The sequence below is a fragment of the Abrus precatorius genome, unplaced genomic scaffold (genome assembly GCF_003935025.1).
Source record: "Abrus precatorius isolate BTA unplaced genomic scaffold, Abrus_2018 Scaffold2, whole genome shotgun sequence".
Lineage (NCBI taxonomy): Eukaryota > Viridiplantae > Streptophyta > Magnoliopsida > Fabales > Fabaceae > Abrus > Abrus precatorius.
Genome location: NW_020874362.1, coordinates 9,797,250 through 9,817,266, shown reverse-complemented (window position 1 = coordinate 9,817,266; position 20,017 = coordinate 9,797,250). Strand labels below are relative to the sequence as shown.

Genomic DNA, 20,017 nt, shown 5'->3' with positions numbered 1-20,017 from the left:
AAAATTAAGGACAATTTACGCAATATTAGTTATTAGAATGAGTCATATTATTAGAAAAACTAACCAATATACTGATAAAGTAGCCAAAATTAGCCTGAAATTTCGCTCACCCTTAGTCACCTTTAACCAAGTTCCTAGTGTTCTTCTTCTTATATTGTATTTGGATACTTATGATATTTGGACTCCTAGTTTTATCCCCTAGTTTGTGCGATTTTCTAAGTTTTTAGCTCTCTTTAATAGCAAAAAAAAAAAAAAAGTATATAAAAGAATATATATATATATATATATATATATATATATAAAATTAAAAAATAATTTTACTTTAGTTAAACTTTCATGTTGCACTTTTATAATATAATTTTTATGAAGAAAATATATCATAATGATAAAATAATTTTCTCACCATATTTTTTAGTTTAAAAATTTAAAAATTATTATCTAAAAAATAATTTTAATATTAAAAAAATTTAATTATTGATAAAAAACATATTTTAATTTTAATTAAATTATTTGTTAAAGAAATAAAGCAAAATTAACAATTTATTATAGTTATATTGTTATGTTTGAGAAAAAATAAAAAAAATTGTATATAAAGTTTCAAAAGTTAATGTTGCTTACATTTATAAAATTTTTTAAGATATCAACAATTATTTTTAATTATTTATTTAAATTAATTATATAAATTTAATACATATCTAATTTTAACATGTATGAGCACTGATTTTAATATATATATATATATATATATATAATAAATTAATTATATATAAATTTAAATATGTATTATGTTAATTTTGATGTACATAAATAAAAAATTAAATAATTTTAAATTGATAAAAAATTATTAAATAATATATAATATAAGATAATTTAATCATCAGATAAGTTAATATGTATGTGTATATATATATATAATTTAAGTAAATTAAATTTATAAAATTTTATATAAAAATAGATATTAAATTATTTTATTTTAATATATAATATGTTATTAAAGTATAAATAAATATCAATTGTTAAATTAATAAATTTTATATTATATAAAATATTATTAAAATATGTAAATATTTAAATTTAATATTTCAAGTAAAGAAATGATGAATTTTTTTTCTCTTAAAATTATTAATGTGAAACTTTTAACACTTAATCTTATCGTATTTAAATAGTTCAAATGAACTTCACGTTTAAACATATTTTTTTTAACTAAATATAGAAAGTTGACGCAATATTTAACAAATTTAAATAGATTACAAGTATCTCAACTTATTTAAACCTTTAACACCAGATGACCTCGGCACATAACGCGTGCCATGCCATCGTGAACTTCACGCAACTCTTATAACAGTATAAATTCATTCCAAATGCACACTGATTTTGTTTTCCTCATTTGCATTTGGCGGAACGCTGATGAAACATTTCTCGGTTCACGGTTTTTTGGAGCTAATTTTTATTATTTAAAGGTTATAATTTTTGTGAAAATATTTTTACTATTTTAAATATATAAAATAGATAAATAAAAATTAATACTTTTAAGTATATCTTCAAAATAATTATAATAACTAAAGATATTATTTTTAATAATTCTCAATTTATCTTTCTCTTTAACAAAATTTATTCAGAACACAATACACGTTTAGAATTTAATTAGAATATATTGACAGTAAAATAAGTTTTTATATTATCATCTTATTATAAATTGTCATGTAATTAAATATTATTAATTTTTATAATAATAATATTAAAAGCTTAAAATAATTTTGAATTAATTATTAGTATAAAAAATTTTATATTAATGATGTATTGAAATTAAACTCTAATATTAATAAAATAATATTCATATATTTTTTTCTTATAATTTTGACATGATATCAGACATGGTAATTATATTGAATCATTTGCAGTTTTTTTTTCTTGCCCAGATTTATGGAGATTTTATTGAGATTTTAGTTTCAATGACCTCACGATTGCTTACCAAACCATCACAAGAATAAACTGAAGACGCTCATATATATTAACAACTATATTCATTTAAATAGGTAGATAACTCCGTGCAATATGTGAATTCTTTCGTATTAAAATTATATTTGATAAAATTAGTAAAAATTTATAATTGATAAGTTAGTCGAAATTTTATAATTTATAATAAATTAAATAAATTGATTTTTTTTATAAAATTAGTTCTACAACTATTTAAAACATATTAGATGACTAAAAAATCGTAAATTATGTAAGTTAAAATTATTTGTATGGATGTAAATTATTAAAAAATTTAACTACAAAAATATATTAATAATAACCTTTCAAAAATTAGGGTTTAGGGTTTAGTATATTAAAAATTAAAATTTTTAATAGAAATTATTTTTAAAAAATTTATTAAATTTGATAAAATATTAATTTTATTATTAAATATGATTTATATTTTATTCTATTATTTTTATTTATTTCAAACATTAAAAAGAATGACAAAATACTATCTATTTTACTATTATGATATACATTAAACATAAGATAGGACAGAAGAAGTTTACTCTTATCATATCATTTATTTATTTCCATATCTTATTATTTGTTATTATATTATATTCATCAAATGAGTCTAAAAAATTATATATCTATATATATAAACTATTTATTAAAATAATATTTTATATAATTAGTATTAATTTCTAATATTTATAATAATAATTTTGTTTTCATTAAAAAATGTTAATAATATTGTATAATTTAATATTAAATTATTAATAAATAAAAATTTTACAGTGACGTGTGGCAATCATAAAAAGAGAAATGTGAGTTGCTATAACTTTTGGATCGTTCTTTTTATGCTCTTTGTAAAATGTTAAATCACTTATAACGGGAGAGGAAAATACAAGGGATTTATTTTGTAATGAATAAAAAAGTAGTGAAATCAAAAAGGAAAAAAAAAAGAAGTAATGAAATCTGAAATGAAAAGATTAATATCAGCAATTTGCTTGAGACGACGCAACATGATGGGATTGTTGCTTGCACTTAGGTCCTTTTCTGTTAGAAAAAGGCACGCATAATAAATAGACATTATCTAGATGGAGAAATATATACATATACAATTATAATTTATATATGTTTCAATAATATTGTATATATTTAGGATGTTATGTCATAGTAGAGTGTGGAGATGGGTAGAAAGAAGACAAACAGAGAAAGAAAAGAAAAGATAAAAAATTAATACAAGAATAAGTAAGTGTGAAAATATAAATATTTTATATTTAATATATATTATAATAATATTAAATTATTTATTATAAAGTAATATTTTTTTACAATATAAATTTAAAATTTCTTATATTTGATGTGAGTTTTTTATTTAATTTATATTTAACAGGTTATAATTTATTAAGTTAAATAAAAAGTTTAAATTGAATTTAAAAGTTTTTAAACTTACACTGGAAAAAAAAATTATTTATTGTTTATTGTTATTATTATTATAATATATATATATATAATTTATTTTTCTCTTCTTATTATTGTATACATTGATTCATGGGTTGAAACACTCTTCCACAAATAGATGAGCCTCGTGGGACATGCTTTTTTTTGGGGTCATTTAGTGACATACTTATCCAATGTATTTTTCGTTTACTTGTTGAACAGAGCTGCATGAGAAATTCTTAACATTTGATTCCTCTTCAACATTCACACACTATAAATACGTAAAATCATATACTAGGGAAGCAGATAAAAACTTTCTTATAGACAAAATCACTAGTTTGAGTAAACGATGATCTCTCAGACCTCAAAGTTTTGTCTCTTTTTCATCATATTCATTTCATTCCTATGCCTCTCTTCAAGTTCTAGTATCCAAACCCAGTACACCATATTGGGCCCTAACTTGGACAAGGTTCCTTCACAAGACGAAGCAATGCAACTATTCCAACTATGGAAAAGTGAGCATGGACGGGTCTATAAAGACCCAAAAGAGATGGCACATAGATTTGAGATATTTTTGTCCAATTTGAACTATATCGTTGAGACAAATGCAAAAAGAAGGTCCCCTTCTGGTTACCTGCTTGGGCTGAACAATTTTGCTGACTGGAGCCCCAGTGAGTTCAAAGAAACATACTTACACGACCTTGAAATGCCCAATAATAATAGTGGGTCGAAGCTGAATGACAATGATTTATCATGCACTGCACCTTCATCGTTAGATTGGAGGAAAAATGGGGTTGTGACTGATGTTAAGAACCAAGGGAGTTGTGGTAAGTTTGTATTGTTTCAAGACTTGTGTGAATAGTATCTTAACACTGCATGCTTTTAATTAAGCTATCAGGTTCACAGTGCCTCCAATTAATGTTTGAAAATTTCTTATGAAGCATTCGGCATGTTTTATTAAAGTAACGTGCAGTTTATTTAATTTTTTTTCGGTGAAGGTGGTTGCAAATTTAAGATTAGCGGTCATGCAAAATCAAATTGGTGGCTTCTGCTTCAGATTGTGCTAATCCTATTATAAATTGCATTATGGACTCGTGTGCTATTTTTTGTTTTTTGTTGTCTCTTTTATGAGATTGGTTTTTTAAAAACTGGCTACCGATGATCTAATTGATATTGGATATGTTGTTAATTAATAATAATAATAATAATAATAATGGCATTTACTTTTCTGTTTCTTGATATTTATTATGATGACAAATGCATTTTGATGGTACAATTTAGAAGATTTTGAAGTTTACAAGATTTGAAAAACGACAAAAGCTGCATTCAAAACAGAAAAATATATATAAAAAAAGTCAAGTTCACACACCTGTATTCACTTTTGAACAAGTTTAAGGAGATACAATATAATTTTGATGGTTTCTAATATCTTAAAAAAGTGTAAAAAAAATAAATCAATTCAAACAATTTTTTAATTTTTATTATAATTAATAAATTTGGTCTCTTAATGATTTTTTTTTCAACTTTCGTCGCATAATTGTTTTAATTACGACAATCAAAGTTCTTCTGTCAGTTTTACACTCAAGTAATTGGTAATTTTTAAATGGGTTTAAGGCAATAAATGGTTTGTAATTTGAAAATTTGTAAAACTCGTAAGAAATAAAGTTGAAATTTTGAAGAGGGAACAATTTAGGATTTGCTTGTTATATTTTGAATGAAATCTATTATTTTTACCGAGACTTAAAATTTTTTATTCAATTTAGTTTATGGTGAATGTTTAAAATGTTAAATGATCACCGATGGAGGGTAGTCCGATGATAAATGATTTAGTATCGCTTATACAATGTCTCATATTCAAATTTTTATATATATAAAAAATCTCTAGTAAACTCACCCAACAATTTAAGTGTGCAATCCGAGTCGAATGAAATGAAAAAAATATTGTAGCTGAAATTATCTATTAACATTATATATTAGTCATAATAAAAAGATTAAAAATATAGTTTAGTAAATTATTATTATATAATTACCTTTAAAATAACAATAAAGTAAAATAAAAGCTTATAATTTGTTATAGGAAGTTGCTGGGCATTTTCAGCTAGTGGAGCCATTGAAGGAATACATGCAATAACTACTGGAGAACTTATAAGCCTATCTAAACAAGAACTTGTTGATTGTGACCATTTAAGCTATGGTTGTAATGGAGGATTTGTTAACAAAGCATTTGATTGGGTTATAAGCAATGGAGGGATGACTTTAGAAGCCAATTATCCATATACAGGAGTGGATGGTGGTAATTGCAATGCCAACAAGGTTTTGTTTCTATCAATTTCTTGTTCCTTCCATAATAAAATTCCCACTTCTTTTTATTTATTTTTTAATTTTCACAACTTTTGCCCCATGCAGGTTCCAATCAAAGCAAGCATTAATGGGTATGGACAAGTAGAACAATCAGAGCAGGGACTCTTGTGTGCTACAGTTAAGCAGCCTATCAGTATTTGTTTGAATGCAACCGATTTTCAACTATACAAATCTGTAAGTCTTTTATATTAGTTTTTACAGATTCAAGAGCATCATTGTTCATATATTTTTTTCCTATTGAATGGATTGTTAGGGCATATTCGATGGTCACCAGTGTACATCATCATCAAAATATACTAACCACTGCGTGTTAGTTGTGGGCTATGATTCAGAAAATGGTGAAGATTTTTGGATGGTAAAAAATTCATGGGGGACAGAGTGGGGAATAAACGGTTATATATGGATCAAAAGGAACAGTGGTTTGCCATATGGGGTATGTGGAATGAATGCTTGGGCCTATTACCCGACCATGTAAAATGCAAGAATAATGAAATCTTTGTTACATACCCATGATATGTCTGTTTCCTATCTGTTTGTAATGTTCTGAACACGCAAGTTATCCACACTAATGTAATAATTGTCGTGACAGTAATGCCCGGTTGTTGCATTGCGTATCAATCATCACCAATACTCCAAACTAATCTTTGTTCAACATCTATCTCAAGAAGAATATCTTTAGGTGTATTTTCTGTATTTTGGATAATATTAAGTGAGATGCAAATGTAGATTCTCAAGTAAATTCTCAACCGCATTTATTTTAAATCACTATTTCAATTTCAGTAATTTTTTTTTAATTTTTCTTTTCTCTTATTTTGTCTTTTTATTTTGCAATTTGCTTTCTTAGTCAATCTTTAAGATTTATTTATTTTTCCTATCCAAAAGTACTTATTTATTGAAGAATCTGCCTATGTGATCTCCTTCTCTGAATCGAGATCCAGCACTAAATTTAGATGAAAATTATAAAAATTTCACGTAAACAAATATTCATTATAATTAATAATTCGTTATTCTCTTTTTTAAATAAATAAATAAATTTTGATGTTGTAAGCATCGATGTACATTTGACACAATGCATGAATTAATCTAGCTGCATGGTCATGTTTGTGTTGTACAAAAATAATAATTTAGTAAAACAGAGGTTGGCGGAAAGTACAAGGGTACTTTTACACAGCAAACAAATGTTTGACACGGCAAGAAATATATTTACTATGTTGACTATTAAGAGAGTTCTTTTTAAAAATATATATATATTTTATAGACTAAAATTATAAAAATATATAAAAAATTATTAAACTGAGTGAAATTTAGATAATTTTTAATACATTTCAGTCAATATTAAAAATTATGTTGTATAACATTTCTTATTGATGATTAATTTAAATAGTTGGCAAGAAAGTCTTTTACATAATAGCGTAAACTTTACAATTTATAAAAGAAAATCTTGATAAGTTATTAATATTTATATTATAGTGGAGATAGCTTTCTCAACAGAGATTTTTTTATATATTCAAAGCTCAAACCTTAAATGGTTATGGTCCAACTAATTAAGCCTCAAGTTCAAGTTTTGTATATATAAAAAACCTTTGTCAAGAAAGTTAGTTCTATTAAACTATAAATGTTTCTAGGTCAAATAAAATTATTTTCTCATAAATTTAAATACGATAAGTATAATGTTGTCAAAATGGCCCGAAATAGCTGGTCAACAATATAGTCTGAGACATGTAAAACACTGTCCTTAAAGATTATTTCAGTGTAGTCAAGAATCTTCTAAAATACAATAGACTCTTCTTGTCTGCATGAACAAGATTCTAAAAAATTAGCAAACTTCTCTTAATTCATAACTCAGAGAAATAAATATAATACTTTTAATTACTATAATTGATCATCTAAACGTTATATATAACTGAAGATATAAGTAATAATAACAATTAAATTAGAATAATAAAATAAAATAAATAATTAATAAATTCTTTTGAAATATAATTATATTATTTCCAACAATCCCTTTCTTATTTCAAAAGAATGTAACATAATAAAATAAATTATTTTTAAAACTAAGTTACACCATGAATGTAAATGCTTCGAGTCTGGTGTTTTCTAGACTATGAACCAAATCCAGATAAATAAGACCTTAATTAATAATGTAATCGATGAAGTAAAACTTCTATGAACCAATAATTTTTTTTTTATGTAAATTAGAGTCCTATTTGATCATATTTACACCATACATTTCTTTTGTTGTTAACGCTGTGTTATGCTTTTCGGCTATGCATATGCCTAGATGTTCATGAGTGCTCTAGAGACTTGTTATCATGTAGATAATTCTATCATGTGTATACTGCACTATATACATAACCCATAAAGGATATATGATTCATTAAAAACTCCTGCTTATCCTCACGTTGTAACACCTTAAATTTAATTTCATTAAATATCAAATTTCAGAAAAATGGGATGAAATAAAATTTCTTTCGAATTAGTTTTTTTTTTTTTTTCCTTTCTATACATGGTTCATTAAAATATTTCAAAATAAGGATGGTTACAACTTGCATCAAATTGTTGCTACAAGACTTAATGAGTACATCAAAATTTTCAAATAAATTTCTAAGTCCTATAGCAGTTTCATTCATCCTTCACTGAATCCGGTGTTGATCATCTTGATTACCTAAAAAATAAATGTAAGAGTGAGTACTCTACATTATCCAACACACACACAATTAACTTAGAGTCTCACCTCACATATACTTCACATTATTCATAATACATTTTACACAAGTATAATTTCAAACAACAAAGTTTAGCAATTCATTTCAATTCATGATCAATGCACTCACGGCACCAAAACATTTGACACGTGTGCACTCACCGCACGCAGCCACACTCATTGTGTCATTATGATCACAGATTCACACCACGAATGGTCGTTGGTTACCCCGCCTCACGGATATCGTGTGGGCAGTTACAAGTTGCTCGACAAAGGTAGTGATCAGAGGTCTAGTCAGGAGGAGAGTGTGTGGCCTGTGGTGCACCCACGCTCATTGTTGGTTTCACCACAACTCTCTCTTCCCCAAAGTATTTCTACCATCCTCATCTTCCACACCTTTAGTGTATCGCTGAGCCATTCATAGCATCATTACAACGACATTCAACATGCCCCACTCACACGCATTTCCAACAACATTTATTCACAGTACACGACATAATGCCTATAGTCATTCACATTACATAGTACATAAGCCCACATTCATTTATAACACTTGGCACGTATGCCTTTATTACATCACACATTATTTTCAACAAAATTTACATTTACATTCAACATGCCATCTACACCTATTTCTAACCATTTACGTTATTCAATTATTGACATTCACACACACACACACATTTACTCATATTCTCAATCAGGGGTATGCCAACCCCATAATCAAACCACATAATAATTTCCATCAACACATATTTTCTACCCTCCACCTCAACCACATTACAATATTTAGCAATATAAATAGTAAATCATACATAATGAGATAGGGTAGAGTCTCCCCTTACCTCAGATTGAAGACTCACACACGGATCGACAAGGAAAAAGACTTCCACACGAATTTCATCCCTAAAACACATGAAAAACTCCATGAGAACTCAAAGAAGACTCAGAAAACATAGAAGAGAGATGAAAACTGAAATCCTAACCATTAAAACTCATATCTAAGCGTTCCCAACACAAATCCAACCTTCAATCTAACTCACGAACGACTTTGGAGGCAATTCCTCACTGCTGTGACACTCTCTCTCGCTACAGCGAGACTGCACCCAGAAATGCACTCCAAATTGTCGCTTTGTAGCTACAACGAGGGACCTCTCGCTACAGCGATAAGGCGATAGTTTCACACCTTCCTCCTATGACCCTCTCGTTATAGCGAGAATACTCCAATATTACACCCTTATTTAATATTTGACTTTTATTTGTTGGTTATCCAGTATATATGTGTTGCAATGCAGGGATTTTTGTTGCTGCTTAACTATGTGCCAGGTTACAGTCTTAAATATGCTTTGTGAAATTGGGCGGACTTGATTAATAATTTCTTTAATTCATAGATTTATTGTTGTTTTTATTAGGAGTGACCAATTCAAGCCAGTTCTGAAGGGACTTACTCAGGCATGATTGGAACAAGCGAGGTGATACAGTCAAAGCATAAAATGGAAATCTTATCCATCTTCGTTTCCATTTGTTGGCTGGTGAGGGTCTTTTTCACTCATAATGTCGAATACTTGAGTTTTGTGCATTTGTTGTTCTTTTATTCTGTTATATTTTTCTTTAGCTTTGAACCTTTGTAATATGGTCTCAAGGGATTGCTTGGATGACAGACCTTCAAGGTATTAAAGATAACTTGGAAAGAATTGAAAAAAATAATTACCAGGTGATCTTCACTGGTAAATTTAGTACATTTATTAGTTCCTTAGCAAGACAAGACGATCACTTTTAGATATAATGTTATAGCATAATATGGGAAAAAGCAAAAAATTCAATCTATAAAATGGTAACTAAACTCACATTTGTTCTTTTAATTTTAACTGTAATTTCATATGCTTTTCTGTTTCTTGCAACCCCCATCCCCAACAACCCCCCTAAGTTACAAAAAGAAAATAATAAGTAATTCAACAAACATGGATGTGTCTCCACCAATCGATTTTATGGTATTTTAAGGCAGAAGAGGAACATAATGTAGAAAAAGCTATATTATAAATGTAGAGACTCTGTCAAGTATCTACAAGACAAGTGGACACACTTTCTGGCTTGAAAGTGGGCATTTTTGTTCTATTTATGGTTTGATTTAATTGGTCTTATGCAATATAAGTTCTTATTAATTTCTTTAGGTATGTGTTGGTGGCAAGATAACTTGGTAAATTTCCAAAGTTTCAAGATTCCCTGCATTTAAGGTGCATGTGATTATAATGATGGGTAGTTTACAAATTTACAATTTGGAAGTGATAATATAAGCTCTGGATAGAGGTATGATGTATTAAATTTCTAAATTTATCATACAAGTTAGCCAATGACCTTTTGATTCTCCACTTTGTCCTTTTTGAATAACAAAGGAAGAATTCTGAAAGATGGAAGGAAGACAGAAATAACTAGTAGAAATATGAAAAGGTAAGCTTCATCATAATTGTGGATATATACAAACAAGTCGCTTTAAGTGTGGCTTTTTCTAACGAGTTACAAATGTAGATAAAATATATCTTCTTTCTTCTATTTTCTTTTTAAGTCTAATTTCCTAACTTTTTTTTATTTTTTATTTATTTTACTTCAATAACTTATATATATATATATATATATATATATATATATATAATGTTTTATTTTTTTAACAAATCGTTACAAAGAGTAACATTATAATCAAATATGGCATAACTGAAATTTAAAATATCTTATCTAACATCAATCAACATTGATCCAATATGATACAAATAAAAAATTAAAGTGTTTGTTATAAGCTAAGGTTCGTGTAATGGGTTAGTGTTGTCTTGTTCATTCCTTCACATGGCTTCCTAATGTTCCTTAGAAGATAGTAATAAACATATTACTAGAGTTGTTTACAAAGTCCATTTTGTGATTGATATAAAGCTATTTACTACATTGGAGGCGCAAATAATAACTAAGAAGATTTCACGGGTGCCAAAATAAGAGGGGACAAAAGGGGTGGTGACAAAGAGAAGATTCAATGTTAAATATTTTTTAATGCTCAAATCTACTGCTATGTAAGATCTAATTTTATTTATTTATTTTTTTGTTCAAAAGATATAATTTTATCATACCTATTTGTCAATCTCCATTATAATTTACTTTATTATACTTTTTGAGCCCAACCACTCCAAAAATTTACCATGTGCTAACACTTTTTTGTTTGATTAGCTTATGTTAGTATAAAGTGCTTCTAATAAAAATAAAATTGTTAGTAAAAATTTGAGTTTTTGTATTAATAATATGATATATTATACTAACAAATAATTTTATTAGGATAGAACATTGATATACAATAGCAATTTTTTTTTTGTTGGTAAATAAAAATTATTTTATAGAGAACCCATACAATGTTCGCAAGTCGCATTTCTCTTTAAATTTCTGATTGTTTGTAAATGGGTGATGATATAGCCTTTTTGCAAGTCTCACCGCTTATATTAACTTTTTGAATTGAAGTGACATAATTGGGAGACATAGAGCTCTCAATCCTTGTCTTGTTTTTACGTTAACCTCTAATGAAAATAGAATGAATGAGAAACTTAGAACTTCATGACCTTTATGACCATACCATTCTTGTTATTAATAACCTAAAAGTAATTTGGATTATTTCATGGTTTTTATGTGCCCTTAGATTTAATTCATACAAGATAGTTAAAATTCTTACACTAATGTAAGTTTAAAAACTCTTATACTTGGTCTGAGCTTTTAATTTAACTTACATCTAACGAGTTATAATTTATTTATTTATTAACCGTTAGATGTAAGTTAAATGAAAGACTTAGTTCGAGTATAAGAGTTTTTATACTTAAATTGAATATATATATATATGAAGTGACATTAAAACTACAATATTGTAAGTTATATTTACTCTTATATTATTAATAACTTAATGTATAAGAATGCAATTAGCAGTTTTGTACTTTTATATATTTTAAATTTATATATTTACATTAAATTTGATGCATAATAATAATATACTTGTTAAATGAGAGAATATGTAAATGAATTTGTATGTTTTAACTATATAATAAAGCATATATTTGTATTAATAATCACAATAATTATAATATATTAAGTTACCTAACTAACATAATTATATTGATAAAATTATTCTATTAATATAATTACATATGTTTAATACTTTCTTTCAAACTTAAACATATAGGTCATATGTACTTGTCACATTTATAACTAATACAAGGACCTTTTAATAATTTGGTGAAGAAATTTGTCAAATAATCATTTGAATTAATAATGCTAGTGATGATGTCTTTGGATCAAATTTTTTACCTAATCAAATGGCTCATGACTTCTTGCTTAAGCAAGCGAGACGCATTCTTGCATGGACGAGACCTTTCTTGCTTGGGCAAGAACACTAGATAAAAATTTTACACAGGTTTTCTGATAATCTCACTTAGGCGAGGTGTCTTCTTGCCTGAGCAAGAGCTAATCCAGAGAGTTCCTTATTTTCTTGTGCCTTTTTATCTGGGTGAAGGAACAGTTAGGGTGATATTATCCATTCTCACCTGGGCGAAACTCATCTCCCTTAAGTGAGAATGCTCTATAGCGAGCGATCCAGAATGACCAGTCTCGCTTAAGCGAGATCTTTGCAATTTTTTAAAAAAATTATTTAAATTTTTTTAATAAATTGCAATAACAAAAATAAAGGTGTTACAATAATTGTTATCTTTTTCTAATTCAATGATGATGTATTAAAATATTATTGTTATTTTTTATTCAAAAATGTTGGATAGGTTAAGATATATTTTTTTATTCGCTAAGTTAAAAGGGGAATTTTTTTCATCTTCTCTCTGTTTTTAATTCAATGATGGTGAACTAAGATATTTATTTTCTCCTTTGTTTTTATTCAATGATGTTGGATTGAGATATAATTATTGTTTTTCTAATTCAATGATGCTTGATAACTTGAGAAATGATTTTTATTCCCTAAGAAGAGGAATTATTTCATGTTCTTCTCTTTCTTTGTATAAATTAAATGGATGACTAAGAATATAAGAAATATCTTCTATGTCTTTTGCTTTGTATTTCTTTCTTATCGTTGTCACATTTAACTTTTCATGTTAGGATTATGAATTGAAGACAAGTTGTTAGGGCTGGGCTAAAAAGTCAAACTTGACCAAAACCTCTGGACTTGGAGCTTCATTGGATAAATTGGACGGATTAGAAACATGTTGATTTTATTTGGTAAAAGTGAATGAGTCTATATTAAATCCACATTTAATTGGATTTTTACTTGTCTTTTTAGTGTTCTCTTATAAAAAAAAGTAGACTTAGGAAGTGTAAATAATATAGAAATATCATTTTGGTCAAATATCATAGGTTTCTTAATTTTTGGTTAATTTACATTGATTTACATATATATAATTTGTAATTTAAATTATTTGAATAATTGTGCAGGAATTTCTAGACTTATTATATGAATTTTTAGCCTTTGAGAAAATTTGAGTCGAAAGTGACCACTTTCAGAAGTGATAGTGGACACTACAGAGACCCCATATTGCAAAAGGCTTGCACATAACTACTTTGAAATCTATAGTGACAACTATAATAAGGGCCAAATTGCTACAGCGCTGAGCATAGCCACTTTCAAACTATAATAGCTACGTGCGCTGCGCATAGCCACTTTCAGATCCCATAGTGACAACTCCAGAGAGGAATGACAGGACTGGGAGGCTATGTGTAGCTACTATGATTTTCATAGTAGCTATTATGGGTGATGACTACTTCACTATAAATCAATTTTTGGAAATTAGGGTTAAGAAGCTTGTTAGACTATTAAATTTTTTCCATTTTGGGAACACTTGCAGCCAAGGACTCAACCTAGGATTTGATTCATATTCTCTCTTTACTTTTCTTTGATTTTTACATTGATATCATTGAATTCTCTTTGTTTTCATTTTGTATTTGTGAGACTCATCCTCATGGAGGGCTAAATCCTTTGTAATCCTTAGTGAGTTCATTTGAATTCTTGAATTCCTAGGTTATTAATGTTAATACAATTCCTTTTCCTTCATGAATTTCTTTTTCCCAATCTTTTGAATTGAATTAATGGTTGAATGAGGGGGACATTGCTTAATTAACTCTAATTTATTTTAATGAGATTCTTAACTTCGGTTGCTTGATTCTGAGTTAATTTCTAAAGTTGTGTAATCTTGGGAAAAAAGGTTGGAGTCCATTGAATTTGGTTAAATTCGTATGGAGTTTTAAGGTTGATTCTCGCTTGTTAAATTAACATAATTGGAAGGAAGAGGAAGAGTGTTAAATGTTGAGAGAAATACATATAGAATCACATGAATGAATTAAGGATTGTTACATCTTATTGATTGAATTTGACAATTTCATTACTTGTTTTTCACATTGAATCTGAAAATTAAACAAACCTCCCTTTTTAATTGCTTTCATAGTGAATGTTTATAACATGTTTAATGACATTTTCAACCAAAGTCATTGGAGACAACCTAGGCTTGCATCCTAGACTACATAAAATTTTTGCATATTTTGATGAGGATTGACGATAAATCTTTATGCAATCTGAACGATCATCAGTCTATTTGGGTTTAAGTGGTCAAACTTAAGTATAAACACTAAAAACCAACAGTACCTGAACCTAACCATTTAAAACAAAATAAAATAAAATAAAAAATAAAACATCTAAAAGTCTAAAAACTAACCCTAATTCCCACATTTTTCTATCTTATTTGTGGCTTTGTGTGAAGTGTCGTCGCTTCTCTCTCCCTCCATATTTCCTATTCTCTATTTTGCTCGTTCTACTTCATCCACCATCCTACCCAGCAACTGTCTTCCTTTTTGAGCCCTCCCCTTTTCTCTCTCAACTACCTTAATCTTTATTAATTTTGGTTTTGTTTTCTCTTGATCTTTTATTACAGACACTGATCTTCTCTTTTTTTTTTTTCACATGTTAATCTCAACACCATTTTGTTGGTGAGTCAAACAACTACTCTTTTAGAGTTTTATTTTTAGATTATTTTTGTTTATATTTCTAAATTTTAGTTTATGGTTTACTTTTCTTTTATCTTAATTTTCAATGTTTTAGTTATGTTGAGCCATTGATGATAGAGATTAAAGTCCAATATAAAGTGAATAGAGAAAGGTAAAAGGTTTCTTTGTTCTTTTATGGTCTTTGTAATTTGTATTTTAGGGTTTACTCTTGTTTTATGCTTTAAGAGTCCTAGTTATGTTATGTTTTAGGTTTTAATATATTAATAAAATTATCATTTAATAATATATTATCATAATATAGTTTTTATTTTTTCTTTGATTGAAGTAATTAAACACATCTTAGACTCTAAGCCACTGTGGATTATTGATAAGTCTATAATTTGATATCTTTTATGACTTATATTTATACAATTATTTTTTTTACATATATTTACATTGATTATGCTATTAATTGTTGCAGTTTAGCTGGAAGTTGTTATCAATGTATTATAGAGATATTCTGGATAAAAATCAGATAATTTTAGCCTTTGTCATGCTATGTGAATTTGAGTTTGAATTTTGAATTTAAACTTTAAACTTAGATAAAGATTTAGAGCAATTTTTAGTTGATATTCTAAAGTTAAGATTCTGAAGGTTAACAAATCAAATATTCTCTCTTAAAGATTGATATTATCTCTTGGAGGCCAAGTCACAATCTTATATCTCATTCCATACCCTATATAAAGAAGTCTTATGCTCTTGAGAGGACACTTCTCTACACAATTTTTTCCCTCTTAGTTCTGACTTATTTGACCATTGAAAGTTATTGGAGATCATTGACACAGACAACGAGCCTCCCTTCGAAGTTTGAGCGAGTGATTGAACACCTCTTGGAGAATGAGAACTCTTTTCATCTTTTTTCCCTTATGAGTTTCTCTTGTTTGAATTATCCTTTGTGTTTATGGATTTGTTCTTCATGCTTTTCGTTGTTCATTTTGTTATGAGTAGCTAAATCCATAGCCAGGGTTATGACGAATCCTATTGCATACTCAATGTGATTTTTATGTTTAATAGTAATGTTGGTTTCTTTGTGTGCTTGGTTCTTATCCTATTGAATTGAATTGTTCATGTTAAGAACTGATCACTCTTAGCATTTCATAGTTAATTACATCATAGGCGATCATACCACATATAATTAATGAAACTATAGGATAAAATGGGACAAAGGGTTAGGCGAATCAAACTTAATCCTTCTCTTTCAACTGTTATTAAATTAATAAATCTATAGGTTCTTTATGTTTTCTCTACCTTTTGTCTTGCATGATCATTGAAGATAATCGCTTATGGAAAAGAATATTAACATTGCATGATTATTGGGTGTTAATAGATTAAGTACGAGTGGTTGGTAAACACTAAATAAATTAACATTGGGATTAAACTAAAGAAAACACAGAAAGGTGTAATAGGTGAAACCCTATGCCACAAGCTCTTCTCATCCAATTTCTGTCAAAAACCTCTTTCATTTCTTATAAACTACATTTGAATTTAACTCTTTTATTTTAATCCATTACGCATCCTCTCTATTTAAACAATTAAATTAAGGTATTCTTGGTAACTGAAAATAATCTTTGTGGGATGATAACTTGAGACCTTAATTCTAAAATCCTTTATTACTTTTCGATGGGTACACTTGTCCACGAACAATTATGGTGGAAGAGTTGGTTAAAGGTGAAAGGGAAAAACTATAACAAGGACAAGCCAAGAAGGAGAAGGTAGTTGGGACTTAGGTCGTGTCGTCTTGAGTCTGAGATTTTAAAATTTTGTGTGAATTATGACTTCACTTACAACTTGTTCTATTTTATTCCTTTTATTGTCTTATGGTTAACTAAAAATTTGACAAAGTTATGGTTAATTTTTTTAATTCAATGATTCCTAATTAAAGCTAATTATGTTTATGATCGTAATTTCTATTTCAAATGTTACTCTTATAGTGTTCTTTGCTTTTTTTAAACTCAATAATTATGGTATAAGATTTTTTATATTCTATTAATGTAGTTCAATGATGCTTGATGGCTGAGAAAGTTTTTAACTCCTATTTCATATGTTATTCTTATAATGTTCTTTGTTTTTTCAAAAACCCAATGATGTTGATCAAAGATTTTTTATGTTCTATTAATTTGGTTCAATGATACTTGATGGCTGAAACATGTTTTAATTCCTATTTTAAATGCTACTATTCTAATGTTTTATATTTTTTTTTAACTAATCATGCTGGTCTGAGACTTTTCATGTTCCATTAATATGGTTCAATAATGTTTGATAGATGAGAAAGGTTTTAATTCTTATTTTAGATTTATTCTTATAATATTCTTTTCTTTTTTAAACTCAAAGATGTTGGTCTAAGACTTTTTATGTTCTATTAATGCCATTCAATGATGTTTGATGGTTTTAATTACTATTTTAGAATGTTATCTTTTTTTAAAAGTCAAATGATGTTGGTATGAGATTTTTTATGTGATGGTTGAGAAATGTTTTAATTCTTATTTCAGTTGTTATTCTTATAATTTTTTTTGTTTTTCAAAACTCAATGATGTTGGTATGAGATTTTTTATATTCTATTAATTTGGTTCAATGATGCTGGATGGGTGAGACATTCCTTAATTCTTATTTTAGATGCTACTATTCTAATGTTCTTTGTTTTATTTTTTTTAAATCAATGATGTTGGTCTGAGACTTTTCATGTTATATTAATGTGGTTAAATGATGTTTGATGCTTGAGAAAGATTTTGATTCCTATTTCAGATGTTATTCTTATAAAGTTCTTTGCTTTTTAAAACTCAATAATGTTGGTCTAAGACTTTTTATGTTTTATTAATATGGTTTAATGATACTTGATGAATGAGAAAGTTTTAATTCCTATTTCAGATGTTATTCTCATAATATTCCTATTTCAGATGTTATTCTCATAATATTCTCTACTTTCTAAAACTCAATGATACTGGTCTAAGATTTTAATATTCTATTAATTTGGTTCAATGATACTTGATGGCTAAGAAAGGTTGTAATTCCTATTTCAAATGTTATTCTTATAATATTTTCTATTTTTTAAAACTTAATGATGTTCATATGAGATTTTTTATGTTCTATTAATTTAATTCAGTGATGCTTGATAATTGAGACATGCTTTAATTCATATTTCAGATGTTATTATTCTAATGTTCTATTGTTTTTAACTTAATGATGCTAGTCTAAGACTTTCATGTTATATTAATGTGATTCAATAATGTTTGATGGCTAAGAAATGTTTTAATTCCTATTTTAGATGTTATTCTTATAATGTTCTCTGCTTTTTAAAACTCAATGATGTTAGTCTGAGACTTTTTATGTTCTATTAATGTGGTTCAATAATGCTTGATGGCTGAGATATGTTTAAATTCCTTTTTCAGATGCTACTCTTCTAATGTTCTCTATTTTTTAACTCAATGATGCTGGTTTGAGATTTTTTATGTTCTATTAATGTGGTTTAATAATGTTTGATGGTTGAGACATGTTTGAGTACCCTATTTCAAATACTCCTTTTTAATGTTATTCTCTATTTTTCTGAACTCAATGATGTTGAACTGAGCTAATTGTTTTTTTTTTTTTTATGTTTTTAATCAATGGTGATGGATTGAGATATAATTGATATGTTTTTGTAATGAATGATTATAGATTGTGATATTATTATTTTTTTAATTCAATGATGTTGGATAGGCTGAAATATTATTTTTATTCCTTAAGTTTGAAGGGGAAATTTTTCCTATTCTTCTCTCCCGCTTTTTTTTATTCAATGATGGTGGACTAATAATTTAAGAAATATCTTTTATGTCTCTTCCTGAATACTCCTTTCTTATTATTGGCATATTTAGCTTTTCATTTTAGGATTATGAATTGAAGATAATTTGTAAATTATTTTGAATAATTTAGAAAATCCTATAAGACTTAGAAGTTGCAAAATGTTATGAATATTTTTTTAAAACTATTTAAACACTTAATATAATAGGTAGTATTGAAGAAATAATGGAGCAATCTAGCCTTAATTTGCCTCTTATTCTAGATGAACAAAAGGCAACCTTAAATGAAAATGAAGAAGTTCTCAATCTTATAAATTTTGCTCCATTAGAAGCAAGTAGTAGGGAAACAAATACTTGTGTGGTACCTGCAACTATAAATTATGTTAGAGAGGGTAACCCTTCACATAATTCAAAGAAGAGAAAACCCAATGCTGGCAGTCATTGGAAAACATCAGTGGCATGGAACCATTTTACTATATTATCTAAAACTGAATCAAAAGAACCTATGGTTGTTTGTAAATATTGCAACAAAGTGTATCAGTGTGATACTAAGGTACATGGCTCATCCAAGTTACTTGTTCACCTTAAAACTTGCTCCAAATATACATATGTTTTAATCAATGACCCTACCCAAACAATTCTTACTTCTAGAAGTAGAGAGACCAATGTAGTTGTTTTTAGTCAAAGTTTTGATGTTGAAGCTTGTAGGAAG

At 27.3% G+C, this 20,017-nt stretch overlaps 1 protein-coding gene across 1 annotated transcript; it reads left to right on the top strand.

The window, feature by feature from the left end:
* Positions 1 to 3,757: 3,757 nt before the first annotated feature.
* Positions 3,758 to 6,244, top strand: LOC113859424 (zingipain-2-like). Its single transcript, XM_027492203.1, has 4 exons — positions 3,758 to 4,235; positions 5,486 to 5,721; positions 5,815 to 5,943; positions 6,023 to 6,244. The coding sequence occupies exons 1-4, from the start codon at positions 3,758 to 3,760 to the stop codon at positions 6,242 to 6,244; spliced, it is 1,065 nt and encodes a 354-aa protein (XP_027348004.1).
* Positions 6,245 to 20,017: the final 13,773 nt, after the last annotated feature.